Here is a 14,553-nt window from a genome sequence, read left to right as displayed (position 1 = left end):
AAGAAGAAACAGAAGGACGGCTGCTGTGTGGATGTTATTGCATTATATTTGGACACTGACACCGGTGTAATACAAAGCCATCAAAATAATGTCTTCTCCTTAGTTTTACAGTATTCTAGCATCATAACCCATTTAGGTATCCATGAACTCTGAAAGAATCAAACAAAACTACAAAATAGCTTCATACATTTGGATATACAGAAAAGGCTAAACACCCAGAGTTCTTTAAGACGTGTGTTTACCTAAACCAAGTAGCTGGCGCAACATTGCCGCTGTATTTTTTTCCTTTCAGTGAACAAACGACTGCAGGAGATGAAACTCATTTGGTCCCATTCTGCTTCAAGTGTTCTCATTTTTCAATCGCACGCACCAGAACGCAGACTTCTAACAAAGTATATAAAATGTAAGAAATAAGAAGAAATGAAGGCAGATCTATTGTCTTTTCTTTTTTTTTCTTTTTTTAAACACAACTACTCCAACTCATCACTTCTTTCTTCTTCTGTAATACTGCTCTCCATAATAAACTGCAACACAAGTTTTCATTATTCGTCAGTTATGCAAACCTTGTTTTAAAATAGACATCACGTCACCTCATATAAAAAACACACCGGCTATAAAAAAATAACAAGTCAACACGATCCACAAGCTGGAGACCGCCGTTCTTCTCTTTCTCCTAGCACATACTTCAATGAAAGTAAATGAACACTGATTTTCTCAAACACTGTCAAATGTGTGAAAGACAGTCTGCACGGTTAACTTCATTACATCACGGAATGTGTTAACAGTAAACAAACACCTCTGGTCTTTTTAGTCAGGAGCTACAATTTACTATGACTTCTCTCCGAGAACACTCCTTTTACCTTTACTTAAAAAGAAAAGAAAGAAAAAGAAAAAGGAAAACCAGCAAAATTCATTATGAGGAGAGAAATGTAACAGCACATGCTTGTAAAACTGATCCATCACAGTAACATTTAGTGTTTCAGGACGACACTGTACTTCAGGGAGACCCATGCTTGTGCAATAACAGAGTCGCTCAACAGGTACAGTGTAATCCATGCTCACTTCCGTAGTTGGTTTACAGCGCGTGCAACACAGTGCAACAATCAAAAAAAAAAAAAAAAAAAAAGATCCATATCAATCTCCTCTGTGTCAGCCTCTGTTTTGCCATTTCTCCCATTTTAGAAACCTGCCCCGTGTTTGGTCCACTGCCAGCAACTACAACAATGACATGCAGGTTCATGTGACGCAGTCGAAGGAAATGCTCGTTGGCGTGCTCGTATTTTCTGGGAACAGCTGGAAGACAAATAAAAGCACTTTGGAAGTCATCATAGTCACCTTCCTCTCCCGTTTACTGGATTATCCTCATTTTTAAGGATGAGTCTCCCAAAAACAAACAAAAATAAACAGTACAAACTCAAAAAAATAGAAAGAGTGCGCAGTGGAATAAAAACAAACTCATGACGGTAGTGTTGTGGTTTTCTAGTAGTGCTCAATGTTGTGGGTGTAACAAGCACACACGCAAAGCAGGTCGTTCTGCTTCGGTTCTGTCGTTAAACCCGCCCGACCTTAGCGTCTCCGATGGCGCCCCACACATCGAAAACAAACTCATCGGGGAAGGCAAAGTCTCCCAGGGTTTCATCTAAAGCCTCTGCAAACTCATCCGGGTTCTTTTTGTCTTTTCCCAGCTCCACCATGGTAGCCGCTGAGGGGAAGAAAAAAAACATAAGATCTTTTTTAACTCACATCACGCTAAGTGAGACACTCACAGAGCCATCGGGGACTCACACTCACCCAGCTCGCTGTCTCTGATGCCCATATAACTCTCGAGCAGGTCATCCACTTTCTCGATGGCCTTTTCCTCAAATGCAGAGGGCTAGAAGAGCAGCAACGGGACATTTTATTTAAACAGTACAACCACCAGTTATTAGTTCACAGGTCTTGCAGGCATGCTCACCAGCTCCTCCACAGTGGCAGGCCCTTTAGAGCGAAGACGAAGGGTTCCTCTGCCGGTCCCCAGCTGAACCCCTGAAGCTGACCTAGACCCACCAGATCTCTGGCTAATCATGTCTACAAAACAGAATTAAACCTTTTCAGAAATAATTAAAGATTTCTCCTTCTGCTGCGGCAGTCTTCATCCTCTTTATTACTCTCTACTTATTACTCCGTGAGCTGGAAAACTGAAAACGTAGTTCGTTTACCACTCTAGGTTTCTGTTTAGGACATCTGATGTACTAATAAGGATGTTATTAGCACGATGAAATATATATTTGTAAGAGAGCAAGTGAAAAGGTGGGTCCAAGACGCAGACCTAGAATCCTGGCACAAAAACAAACCTGTACACCCTGTGGGGTTGCTCTACATTAGAAGTGTCAAGTCACTGTTCAAAATAACCTTTATTTACCTCATATTAGGCCTTGCCACAGCCAAAAACTTCAATCCTTTGTCTAGAACTAGCTGTTTGACCTGCCCTCCCCCTCGCTCTAAGCCAGCTTTCTTCTGATTGGCTACCCCTCATATGTAAAGGATGTCTCTTCCTCAGTGACATCCTACAGATCTAAGGGTACAAAAAAAACCCTCAATGTGTTAAGAGCAGGCCGAAACCAGACTGTTTTTTGGGGGGAAATATGCTAATGTAATTTTTTAAAAACATTTTTATCCAAATTCCTACCATATAAAACTATATATCTATAAATGATAGGAAAAAAGGAAAGCCCTAACAGGTCCCTTCAAACTAGGTTTTCAAGCATCTTCTTCCAGCACCTACCAAAGGCTTTAAGAGGCTCCACCAGCTTGATGGTGAACTCCTTTCCTTTGGGAAGCTCCTTCAGCATCTTGGCCACTTCGTAGTGTCGACAGCCAATAAGGCGGTGGCCATTAATCGACTCTATCATATCCCCCACGTTGATGACCTGGATCTGGTGGATGATGCTGCCCTCACGAATCCTCTGAAAAACCATCAAAACAAAAAAAAAATCCAATTCACTATTAAGCTCATCGCTTTCTCCCTACAGCAAGTAATTGATTCACTTTCATTCCAGGGTCACGCCTTTACCCGGTGGTGCTTGAGTCAATAAAAAAACACTTTCTCCATCACTTAAACATTCCTCACCTTGATGAAAGCGTAGCCGGCTCCATTATCAGTGATCGTCAACCCCAGCGCATCCTCGCCTTTGAACACCTCTATCTCCTTTCTCTGGCCTTTAATGTGGGCAAAAATAAAGTCCTCTAGCCCGATCTGACCTCCCAATAGTTTATCCATGTCCACCTTGTGAGTGTTCAGAGTGCAAAACATAACCTGTGAAGGAAGACAAACATCAGGTAAATTCTGCCACAAGCATATCTGGAGCAAATCTATAAATCCTCAAATCCATTAATGTCTGCAGGAAGGCTTACCTCTGACGGTGGTATCCCAAAAGCCTCGCCAATCTTGGCGTAAAGCTCCCGCACGTTACTGAAGCCCTCGATGCGGCCTGTGGGGCTGCCGTGAGCGAGCTGGGTGTGGAAGATGAGGCGAGGCCGCATGCTGTTAGGTGGCGGCGGCAGGCCTTCGGAGGTGGCGCCTTCTCCCAGCCCGACGACCCCACCATCGATGCCTTCCATACCTGGCACATTGAGACCCGCGCGGATAGGCTCCGCTTCCTCGTTCTCGACCAGCGGGGACGCCTTCTTCCTTCTTCCCAATCCCAGTGGCATAGTAGTCCTATGAGGGGTTGCAGAGGGAGAGGAAGGGAGGATGGAGGCAGCTCTGGGGAGTTATGCTACAACTTTGACCAACATACACCTGCTCAGCTAAATCAGCTGCAGGTCTGCTGGATATGTATGTCACAGTAATAGTGTTGTCCTCTAGACCAGCTTGAGAGCCGTCTCAACCACGCACTGTATGGATTTAGGAATCCACACATCAGAGCAGCTCACATAGCTGGATCTGTCAAGTCCAGCAGCCTCCAGTGGAAGGTTTTCAGCTGTAAAACAAGAGACAAAAAACTCTTTCTTCTTTATACATGTACCATGGATTGTACATACGCAGTGGCATGCAAAAGTCTAGAGTCACAACTTATTTCTTTATTTTTTGTATCCAGGGAGCCAAAATTTCTTGTAATCTTGCACATTGGCTGGGTTTTTTTCTGTAATTTACAGTCAAGTCCTTGGTTCTGACTATTTTCAGGGGGCTTTGTTTTGTTTGTTTATTTCTTACCCAATTAACAATAACTTGTGAATCATTTCAAGGATAAAAAAGGCACAGAACTTTAGCAAAGAATCTGTTTAAAACGGTCTTGAGGCACTTTGTTAAACACTGCAGCAGCCTGTCACAGAAAACACAATTTGTTCCCATTTCTTTAGATACATCTATAAAGAAGATAACACAGTCTGACAGTTATAAAATAGTATCCTTGCACAAACAAGGTGATTCTCAAGGAGCTACACGCCAAATACTTGTCATGTCCTTAGAAAATAGGAAAAAATAAAAAAATCCAGCAAAGACCTGAAATGGGACCTAAAGACATGCTGAAGCTTCAATCGAGCCATCTACTGCTCAATGAAGCCTCATCAGAAATAGTCTCAGTGGAACAGTGGCTGTCAAGAAGCCATTCTTAATGAATAGAAACAGAAAGAAAAGTCTGGACTGAAATTCAATGGCATATTTGACATTTTTCGTTCAAATCATCATCGATAAGTATGGAGGCGGCCAGGAGAGAGGTACAACAGTGAATGTCTACGGGAGTTTATGGCTGCAAACTGCTGATCTTGGCAAAGCGGATGGAATTCTGAATCCAGAAAATTACAATCAGAAAATTGCAATACAGTCTGGAGTGTCTAGCTGCTTTCATATTTCAGCATGACAGTGATCCCAAAAACACAGCAAAAGCAGAGGAACACTATCAGTCATGGCCTGGCCTCCCCAGACCTCAAACTTTAATTACTGAAGCAGGGATCATCTTGACAGCCAACATCCAAAGAGCCTGGAGAACTATTCCCACAGACTACTTAATGAAAATTACATGAAAGCCACACTCGCCTAAGAAAGTTTAGGCTGTGTTGAAGAATAAACGTAGTCATACAAAATACAGACATTCAAGCTAATTATACAAATTCTGTTTTGCCTTACATACTGTATTTCAATGGGTGTTTGCACATGTTTCAATAAATCACTGCACCCCTTCTCAATTTCCCAAACAAAATATAAAGAAACGAGGGTTGGCTTGAGACCTTTGCACAGTACTGTATAAGCTGTATAAATTGCTTCTTCTGAACACTGTCTACACATTATAGCTTGAACATTCATTACATTAGAAAACGCTAACGTTAGCTGCTAGCTCCAAGACGCAGTCAAACATCTTCCACTTGTAGCAACACAAATAACGAATAACAGTTAATACTCCAGTGGCCACTTAATCAGTTATCAGACAGTTATCAGACAGCTCATGAAACATGCAGCTGAATCTTTGACTGGCAATCCCCCATGTTAGTGAGTTACACCGTTACTCTTTCTCAAGATTGATTAGCTATCTAGCTAGCTGAATCAAGATCGCAGTAAACATGGAAGGCGAGTCATTCTTACCAGAGCACGAGTTTCAGCCAACTATCGTTAGCCTGCTAACGGTGCACTCGCAAATGACGTTACAGCTATACAGACAGTGTTTAATATTTCTTACTTCTGCGTAACGAACAGGCTAAATTGGCCTATTAAGGTTTAAGGGTACAGTGTATCTGTGTGTATGTGTGTCGGTATGCTGCTGTAGAGTTAGCTTAGTGCCAGCCCAACAGGGGTGGAACAGTGACGCATTCAAGGTTTCTCGTAAACACCAACTTTCCCCAGAGCGACTGCTTCATAGTCCGGATTTTAAAGTTTAATCAAGAAGAATAAGAACGACATGAGTGTAAAGCAATGTTTGGTTAAAATGTAGTAAAAAAAATCACATGGATATGTCTATTAGAGGTCTGCTATTTTGACATTTTACAGGATCTTTGAGTCGAAGTTACATCATTACTGTCATTAAATTATATATAAATGTGTACTGTGAATGTATGAATATTATGAAGCGTTTCTTTAGTTTTTACGAAACGTTTGGATGCCGTTGTCTTCTTAAACTTTTGATATTGTTGCTATTTCGCTTATGAGCGCTGATAGCTGTGAGCATACACCTCCCCCTGGAGGCCAAAATCATTTACGACAGCTGTCAATTATAAAACTTTAATTTTGAAGGTTCTTGCCGGAAGCATTTAGTGTTTCTGACGCTGACGTTTGTATGTCTAGTTCCTCGATGTGTTCTTTACAGGCGAACAAAACAAGCCCTGTAGAAACCTTTTCTTTAACAGCTTGGATGTATTAACTGGCTGCTTATGGTGTCCTTGAAAGTGACACAGTTTTTTTTTATTCGTGCATATGATATTTCCGACTATCGAGGCAGACAGACGTATTTCCGCTTGCGGTCTTCAAAATAAAACCAAGACTGCACAGTTTTAACCACGAAATTGCTATTTTTATCTGAATAGAAGATATCTAGATGATATCTAATCTGAATTCTGTTCATTTTTACACAGTAAATAAAAAAGAGACAAGGACACTTTAATACAACGGGAATAATTACATGGTTTCTTTGAACAATTCAAATAAGACTAATACAGAAACTTATTAAAAATCCCAAAAAGTTGATTCTGTTCTTCTACTGAAAACGCTACTTCCAGATGAATAGAATCAATCTTTTGGGATTTACTTACCTGGATGATTGAGCATGCGTCAAGACCTTTTAAAAAAATGTAAAATAGTCCATTTGAAGAGTTTATCATAGCACAAAAGTAACACTAGTGTGGGTCACTAATATTCTTATAGTTTCTGACAGTGTATCTGTCTCTGTACTTCAATACCAATTACCACAATTTGTTCATGTAAACAGGGATTCTTCGTCACATAGAGTTCCACAGGGCTCTGTGCTGCGACCAATACCTTTTACCTCATACATGTTTTCCCTGGGTAACATCTTTAGAAAACACTGCATGCATTTCCATTGCTATGCAAATAGTACCTTGCTGTATTTATTTATGAAACCAGATTAGACAACTTGGTTCGTTATACTATAGGCATTCCTGACCTCCAATTTTCTACTTCTTAATTGTGACAAAACCTCAGAAACCTGGTGTCTATGTACTCTGGATGACATTATCCCTCTACAGCATGACTTTTTAATTTTTGGGGAATAAAATATTTCTCCCTATTTTGGGGGAGCTTTAGGGTCCCTAATAATATATCAATCATAAAATTTGACAAACCTGGTCTGGGCCAAAGGGCCGTCATTCATTGCGGTATGTGGGCCATCTGTAGGTGGTGTGCAGCCACGGGCCAGTTGTAGACACACTGCTGGCCCTGTGCTGGCCCAGAACAGTTTGAGCTCTGGCCCCAGATGTCAGCCTAATGTGTACCTTAATCAAGCCATGCAATAACAACATGTGCCAGAACATGCAAAACAGTGCAAAAGTAACATGCCGAAACTCTGTTCAGACAGTGAATGGACTGATTTTTATATAGCGCTTTTCTACTCTCCCAGATTACTCAAAGTGCTCTATACAACATGCCACATTCACCCACTTTTGCTTAACTGAGTGCTTCCTAACTACATTCATACACATTCACATTCTTGACATGCAGACTGGAGGAGCCAGGGATTGAACCACTAACCTGTAAAATAGGTTAGTCCATAAACATGTAAAATAGTGATCTTTATCTTGCCTCCTAATGGAGATGTCTCTCATGTAGTGTAAGGCATGAAAATGTGGTTTGTTGCCTCAGGGCAACGCTATGCAGTGGAGGGTTAAGTTAGCCTCCAGTAACACTTTGAGGAACCTGGTAGTCATTTTTGAAGTATGTCTGACATGCTGACAAACTAGTTCATGCATGTGTTATTCTTAGATTGGACCATTGTTAATCACTATTGTCAGGTTGCTCTGAAAGATCTCTGGAGAGCCAGTTGATCCAAAACACTGAAGTGGGAGTAGCAAAAGGGACTAGAACACAGACCGCCTTTCTCCCGTATTGGCTTCTCTTCACTGACACTTTGTTAGTTCTAGAATTTAAACTAAAATATTTCTTCTTGCACACACACGAGTCTTGAATAACTAGACCCCATCATAACCATCTCTTAGATATGCTGCCATAAGCTCAGGCTGCCGAGGAACTTCCTATGATGCAATGAGCATTTTTTTTTGCCATGTGATTTTATCTTTTCTCTGAGATAGTTTGTTTTCTCCTCATCTCTGCGAATGCCTCTTTTCTTTTCTCTTTCCCCTCACAGCCGGCTTCAGCAGATTGTTGCCCCTCCAAGATCCTGTGTCTGCCAGAGGTTTCTTCCTGTTAAAAGCAAGTTTTTCCTTTCTACTGTCACCACATGGTTCTTTAAGGGGGTTGGAAGGGGTCATTTGATTGTTGGGCATTTTTCTGTAATATTATTTGGTCGTTAACTTGAAATAAATTAAGCCCTAAATTTAAGCATAGTCCCTCTAAACCAAAATGTATGAGGCTTGCTAGATAACGTGCTGGATACAGTGAAACCTGAGAAAAGATTTTAAGGGAAACTGTTGTTACAATTCAGCTATATAATTAAAACATTGGACAGTAAGTGAGGCAGTATTGGCCAGTTTGGTTTGCCAGTTTCTTTATTGTGGAAATGCTAATCATCACAGCATAGGAAAGGCCAAGTAGAAATTTCCATATTTCCTATTATCAATTCATAAAACTTTTGTTGTTAAAAATCAAAGGCTTCTGAATCCCAACCTGAGAAATTTCAAAACATAAACGAGGTAAACAAAAAAAAGGATCTGTTTTCCTTTAAAAAGAAAAAAAGAAATCATTCATTCTGTAAAAAAATAATAAAATAAAATAGAGAGAAATTAGAGAGATTACACATCTCTACATTCACGTTACACCATGTGCAGAAGCAGGACGAAGCGGCAGTTCCTGACTATCATGAGGTTTACTTATTTTTCTCTGACAGTCACACTGATACTAAAATTACTAATATTCACTAGCTTCCATCATCATCACAAAGACTGTGTCTTCAGGATCGTCACCCAACTGTGAAACTACACAACACCCGATTCTGTACACGCTAGAGTGAAAGCTGTCTGGCACAATAGACTCGTGATATAAGACAGAATGATCAAAGGTTGCAGGCCTTTAAAGCTGGAGGTTAAACTTCTTTTTCACATCGTCATGTGAAATATAACGGCAGCACATTTCATATCATTTTTACAGGTTGGATAAAAGAAATTATAAACACACTGGCTTTTGATTCAATCTGCAATCAGACAGACACCATTAGAAGAACAAAAAGGATGAATTAAACCATCACAAATACATGACTTCTGTATAAAATATCAATTTCTCTGTGCATTTTAACAGGGTATGAATGCAGTCAGGTTTTGATCATTTTCAGTCATGTGACAGGATACACACATGTCCTCAGCAAATTTTAAGACACATACTTACACACATATATTACAATAAGATAGGGACAAATGTTTGGCACATTTTTTTCTCCAACAAATATTTTACATGAGCAATAATTTGTGTGTACTTCTGGTTAAACAAGAGTTTGGAAAAGTAAACATGTGCCATCTTTACAACTGCAGAAAAGAAAACTCCCTATGCCTTTGTTGTCCTCCATTAAAAATCTGGAAAATACTGGAGGTCCATCAAGGTGCATCTTATTATTAGTAGTAGCATAAGTTAATTGGCCTATCTCCAGATATATTAGCATTGGGATATAATGCTTTCTGATACTAAACAGGGATCATTTATAGTCTCACTCCATTTTTACAATAATCTGCAGCACATGAAACAGAGCAGCATTACAGATGAGCACAGTGTAGTGTGGAGACCTGTCAAGTCTTCATGGTACGTTGATGACTAATTTTATTAAATGCCCTGCTGGAAAGTTAATAAACAATGACCCCATCATTTTCTCTTTAAATATACCCCTAGCATAGTGTATGTACTTACACCAATCAGGTGCACAGGTACCTCCCCTTTGACCTGTCAGATACCCTCTATGTAGTGAGGCCTCTGCCACGTTCCAAAGATCAACTGAAACCTAAAGGGTTTCGAGGCCGATGTGACACCTTGGGAAGAAGACTGGCCACAAGTGGTTGAGCTTGGGCTTCAGCAATGGTAATGACCGAGGGACTGGCCGCTGAGTCCTAGTCATCCCCGACTGCTTGTGCAGACTGTCGCTAGGTGAAATAACCTACAATTAAGGTGCTGCACAAAACCCTCCTTGTCAACGCTCAGATTTCTGCTTTCGCCCATTGCTTCTACACAAGACACTAATTTGTCTGCAAGCATTCGCTATCTAACCATGGAGCAGTAGTGAAACTTGCAACGCAAACCAAAAATGGAGTGCACTCACCTCCAAAGCAAAACCCGTGTTTTACTACAAAACTATTATGTTTCAATAGGTGCAACTTTTACTCCATTTCCATTCTGCTCAACAAGCAGCTGGCAAGTGTTTGCAGACAAGTCAGCATCACCTCCCTTTGGGTGATCGTGGAAATCTGCAGGTGATATCTCTTTGCAACCAACTTCACCCAGCAACCACTCACTAACCAGACTGGGAATGCACATTTTTCCCTAGCGACCTTTGGTTGTTGGCGGGTCACTAACTGGCCTCTAGGCCTGCATGATAGGGGCTTTAAGTGAGTGTTACATGTAATAACATCCACATGAATGTTAAGTCTCACTTCACCTTTTAGTGGATTTAAAGTTGTGGCTGACAGTTTTATAATTATAAACAATATCATCTCATTATATATATATATATATATATATATATATATATATATATATATATATATATATATATATATATATATATATATATATATATATATATATATATATATATATATATATACACACACACACACACACACACACTCCATAAGAGTCGTACTGAGCATCAGTCCTGGTAGGGCTCTACTGTTTTCAGCCTTGAGAACACTTTAGGTGTATTTTTCACAAAGCTTTACATTATAGCTTAGTGTAAACGACAAGTAAAACACTGAATTTTATTTATCAATGAAAAAGAAAACTCTATTAACTCCTAGTAAGACCAATACTGCTACAGATATCTCAAAAAGTTTCACCTTTCAAGACCCGCACAATATCTAAGCCTCAATTTTACTTAATGGAAACCCAAATCATGTCCTATGAGTAATGAAGTTTTAGCCACATTCATGCATCAGTGCACTTGCATCAGGGAGGTATTGTTAAGCAGCTGGCTATGTGTTACCTAAAGCACTCGCACAAAGATCTGCTATGTTATCAAATCCTCAGTTACTACAATAAGTTTCCCAGTGCTGCAATTCACTGAACATTTAAAGAACACCTGTTTGTCTTTCTGCCTTTGTCTCCTTCACTCAAAGCCAAAAAATAAATAAATAACAAGCTGGATTCTGGGTTAAAGATACGGATTTGTTGTTCAGGCAGTAAAATTAAACCCCACTGAACCCAAATCTGCCCTCAAAAGTCCAGGTAGTACACAGGACAGTGCTGCTGGAAATGCTAACTTTTTGGGGATTTGGAGTCATAACATGTCACAGCGGAAGAATCTGCTCGAGTGTATCGCGTGTGTTTTGGGCCAGTTTGTCTGGGAATTTAACAGTGAAGTCCAGGATCATGTCACCTCTCTTCTCTGGGAACTTGGACAACGGCAGCCCCTCGCCGCTTATTCGCTTTTTCGTTCCGGGTTTGACAATGTCTCTAGAGGTAACAGTGATGGTCCGGCCGTCCAGTGTGGGAGCTTTGACCGTGCAGCCACACAATGCCTGGAGACAAAAGGACTGATAAGCAGACATCCAAGTGCTCGGCCGAGTTTTGATTATAAGCATCTTTAAAAAGATAAACTAGCATGATTAATGTTGGAATGATTATCTTACCTCTCTAAGAGATATTTTTGCAGGATAAACAATATCTGAACCCTCTCTTCTGAACACCGGGTGAGGTTTGTCTTTGACCACAAACACCACATCTGCAGGAATGTTGGTGGCAGTCTCATCCCCCTCCCTGGGAAAGGTGATTTTCGTCCCCTCCTTCCAGCCACGCTTAATGTCCACCGTTAAAATCTTATCTTCGCTGCGCATGGTGCAGCCGTCCGGATTGAGCCTCTTGCGAGAAATCTTCATCTTTTTCGTGCAGCCCGAGAACACCTCTTCCAAGCTCACCTTCAGCTCGTGCACCACAGGCGGGTCCTTCTTCTTCTCGTGCGCTCGGTGAACTCCTGCCGGGTGGGTTTTGAAAGGCCGGTGAAACCCACCCATGCCGCCCATTCCTGGCATGCCAAACGTTGCGAAAGGGTTGTTGATGTCCACGTCGTCTTCCCCGTCCTGGAAGAAGAAGTGATCGAATGGGCTGCGGCCACCGAAGAACTCAGCGAAGATTGCGTGAGGGTCCCCGTGGAAGCTGTAGTTGCAGCTTTGACCGCCATGTCCTCTGCCTCCAGTGTCAGCTGAACCCTTTAATCCTGTTGAAGAAGACAACATCGCCAAGTATTTAAAAAAGAACGGGAAATATCACTGTCATATCAATGTTTGAAATAGCATGTTTGTTTCGTTTTTACTGTTATTTTTTATTTACCCTTTGATGTCTGGGAAACTAAGCATTCTTTATATAAAAATTGACTGCAAAAAAAAAGAGTTTTCACTGCACCATCACTGGTGCAAGTCAACACATAGTTGTCTTAACACAACAGACAAACACTGATCACTGCTAATGACAAGGTAGTTATCAGATGACATCAGATGACAGCCACCTGATTATTGATCTTTTTGATCAGCTTATTGGTGCTCATCTGTTGAATAATACCTCGGCATTACCGCTTTAACACTTATAACACACTGACCTTAATTCACCCTATATTCACCCCTATGATTTGAATCAACGTCTAAAGATTGCAAACAAACAAACAAACTGACACAAAATATTTACTACTTGCAAGAAGTAAATGCTCAGAAGCTAAAATATTTTTCTGCTTCCAGACATCTCAAAGTTTGATCTCTGTCCCTCCCTGTCCATGAGGGTGTGGACAAGGACACCAAAGCCTGAAGGTACAAATCATTTTTTCAAAGCCACAATAATAACAAGAGAGAGGCACACCGACAGGACGGGCAAGAACTTGCTGTTTCCAGCAGGTTCTCCAGCTGCACCCTATTGTACACCCAACTATTGTCAGATAACTGCTGCAGAAAGACCCCAGAAACCGCACTGAGGAGGATGCATGTGTACATCGATTAGATTGAGAGAGTAAGAAGATGCACGTTTTGCTTTGCATTATTTGCAGAGGATTAAACTCGGTAAATGCAAAGGCTGCAAAACTTCGTGCAACCCGGGGGAAGGAGTTCGGTTACCTTCTTCTCCAAAACGATCGTAAATGTCCTTTTTCTTGGCATCACTGAGGACGTCATAGGCTTCGGCGATCTCCTTGAATTTGTCTTCAGCTCCAGGAGACTTATTCTTGTCGGGGTGATAGCGCAGAGCCTGTTTTCTGTACGCCTTTTTTATCTCATCTTCAGATGCTCCCCTGGCTATACCCAGCACTTTGTAATAATCTTTACCCATCACACCGGCCGGTCGGCACTTCTTTCAATTGCTTTTGTTTGTTCAATAGCTTCGGTTTGACGTCGATAAAACACCCAGCATGCCTCGTGTAAAACGAAGCACAGGTTACCGGGATCCAATGTCTCACCCCGCCGCCGCAGTTGTCCCTGCAGCGGGCAATAGTTCAGATCGCCGTCGGGGTGCTCCTCCAGAAAGTGTCACAGCCCCCACAGCAACTTTCAGCTTTGACCCACTGGCGAGGACGAAAATGTCACCTAGCCTGCCCGCGTTTGCGTAAGTGTGTCAGTATGCCGCACTCGAAACCTTGCGAGGAAACTTCTGGAAGAAGCTGATGCTGCTGATGTGGGTCATCTCTGCCGAGTCAAGAAAATTCACCCCCGACAACTTCCGGTTTCGCTTGAGCTGCGCTGGACGTTTTCAATTAAATGTTTAAGAAACTTGTACTCGAAACCGGGAACCTATCGAGGCATTTATTACTGCTTGGATGACTCGTGTAAAATATCCGCATTTTAAAAGCTCTTAGCACTTATTATTATAATATAAGTGACATTCAAGTACGCATGCGCAGACTACTTAGCAGCGTGAGAAATTTTTTATACTATCGAGTAATTTTTTACAAGTTTCCAGTTCCTCGCTGTACTATAACGCAGGGAGGAGAAGAAATACCATAGGGTAAAAATAAAAATAAGAAACTACGATGACTAGACACACACCGACCACATTTTAAGCATCAAACTCTCCATTTCCTGCTTTATGGATTCGCGTTATGTAACAATTTATATTAATAATAAATTCATTTATTGTTGTTATTATTATTATCTTAGATGTGTTAAAGCAATATTTCTACAACAGCTCTTTATACAAATTCCCTGCACTTTCAAAACATGATGCAACATGATGCACGGATTTTATGGAATATGGAATATTGAATCTGGCTTGTGAATTGT

The 14,553-nt window shown here is 41.0% G+C and overlaps 2 protein-coding genes across 3 annotated transcripts; both read right to left on the bottom strand.

Annotated features, from left to right (window-relative positions):
- Positions 1 to 26: 26 nt before the first annotated feature.
- On the bottom strand, positions 27 to 5,776 carry gipc1 (GIPC PDZ domain containing family, member 1). Of its 2 annotated transcripts, none has more exons than XM_004559535.5 (7): positions 5,561 to 5,776; positions 3,394 to 3,962; positions 3,110 to 3,295; positions 2,765 to 2,945; positions 1,955 to 2,067; positions 1,792 to 1,873; positions 27 to 1,702 (listed from the first exon to the last, which is right to left on the bottom strand). In XM_004559535.5, the coding sequence occupies exons 2-7, from the start codon at positions 3,691 to 3,693 to the stop codon at positions 1,551 to 1,553; spliced, it is 1,014 nt and encodes a 337-aa protein (XP_004559592.1). In that variant the 5' UTR covers positions 3,694 to 3,962; positions 5,561 to 5,776; the 3' UTR covers positions 27 to 1,550. The 2 variants fall into 2 exon arrangements, with proteins under 2 accessions (XP_004559592.1, XP_004559593.1); XM_004559536.4 differs by having other exon boundaries at positions 3,394 to 3,700.
- Positions 5,777 to 8,631: 2,855 nt separating this feature from the next.
- On the bottom strand, positions 8,632 to 13,976 carry dnajb1a (DnaJ heat shock protein family (Hsp40) member B1a). The gene is made up of 3 exons (XM_004559533.4): positions 13,396 to 13,976; positions 11,929 to 12,512; positions 8,632 to 11,817 (listed from the first exon to the last, which is right to left on the bottom strand). Exons 1-3 carry the CDS (start codon positions 13,604 to 13,606, stop codon positions 11,587 to 11,589), a joined length of 1,026 nt encoding a protein of 341 aa, XP_004559590.1. The 5' UTR covers positions 13,607 to 13,976; the 3' UTR covers positions 8,632 to 11,586.
- Positions 13,977 to 14,553: the final 577 nt, after the last annotated feature.

This window comes from Maylandia zebra, linkage group LG4 (genome assembly GCF_041146795.1).
Source record: "Maylandia zebra isolate NMK-2024a linkage group LG4, Mzebra_GT3a, whole genome shotgun sequence".
Classification (NCBI taxonomy): Eukaryota; Metazoa; Chordata; class Actinopteri; order Cichliformes; family Cichlidae; genus Maylandia; species Maylandia zebra.
Note: the sequence above shows the minus strand (reverse complement) of the source record. Positions and strands in the feature narration are given on the sequence as shown.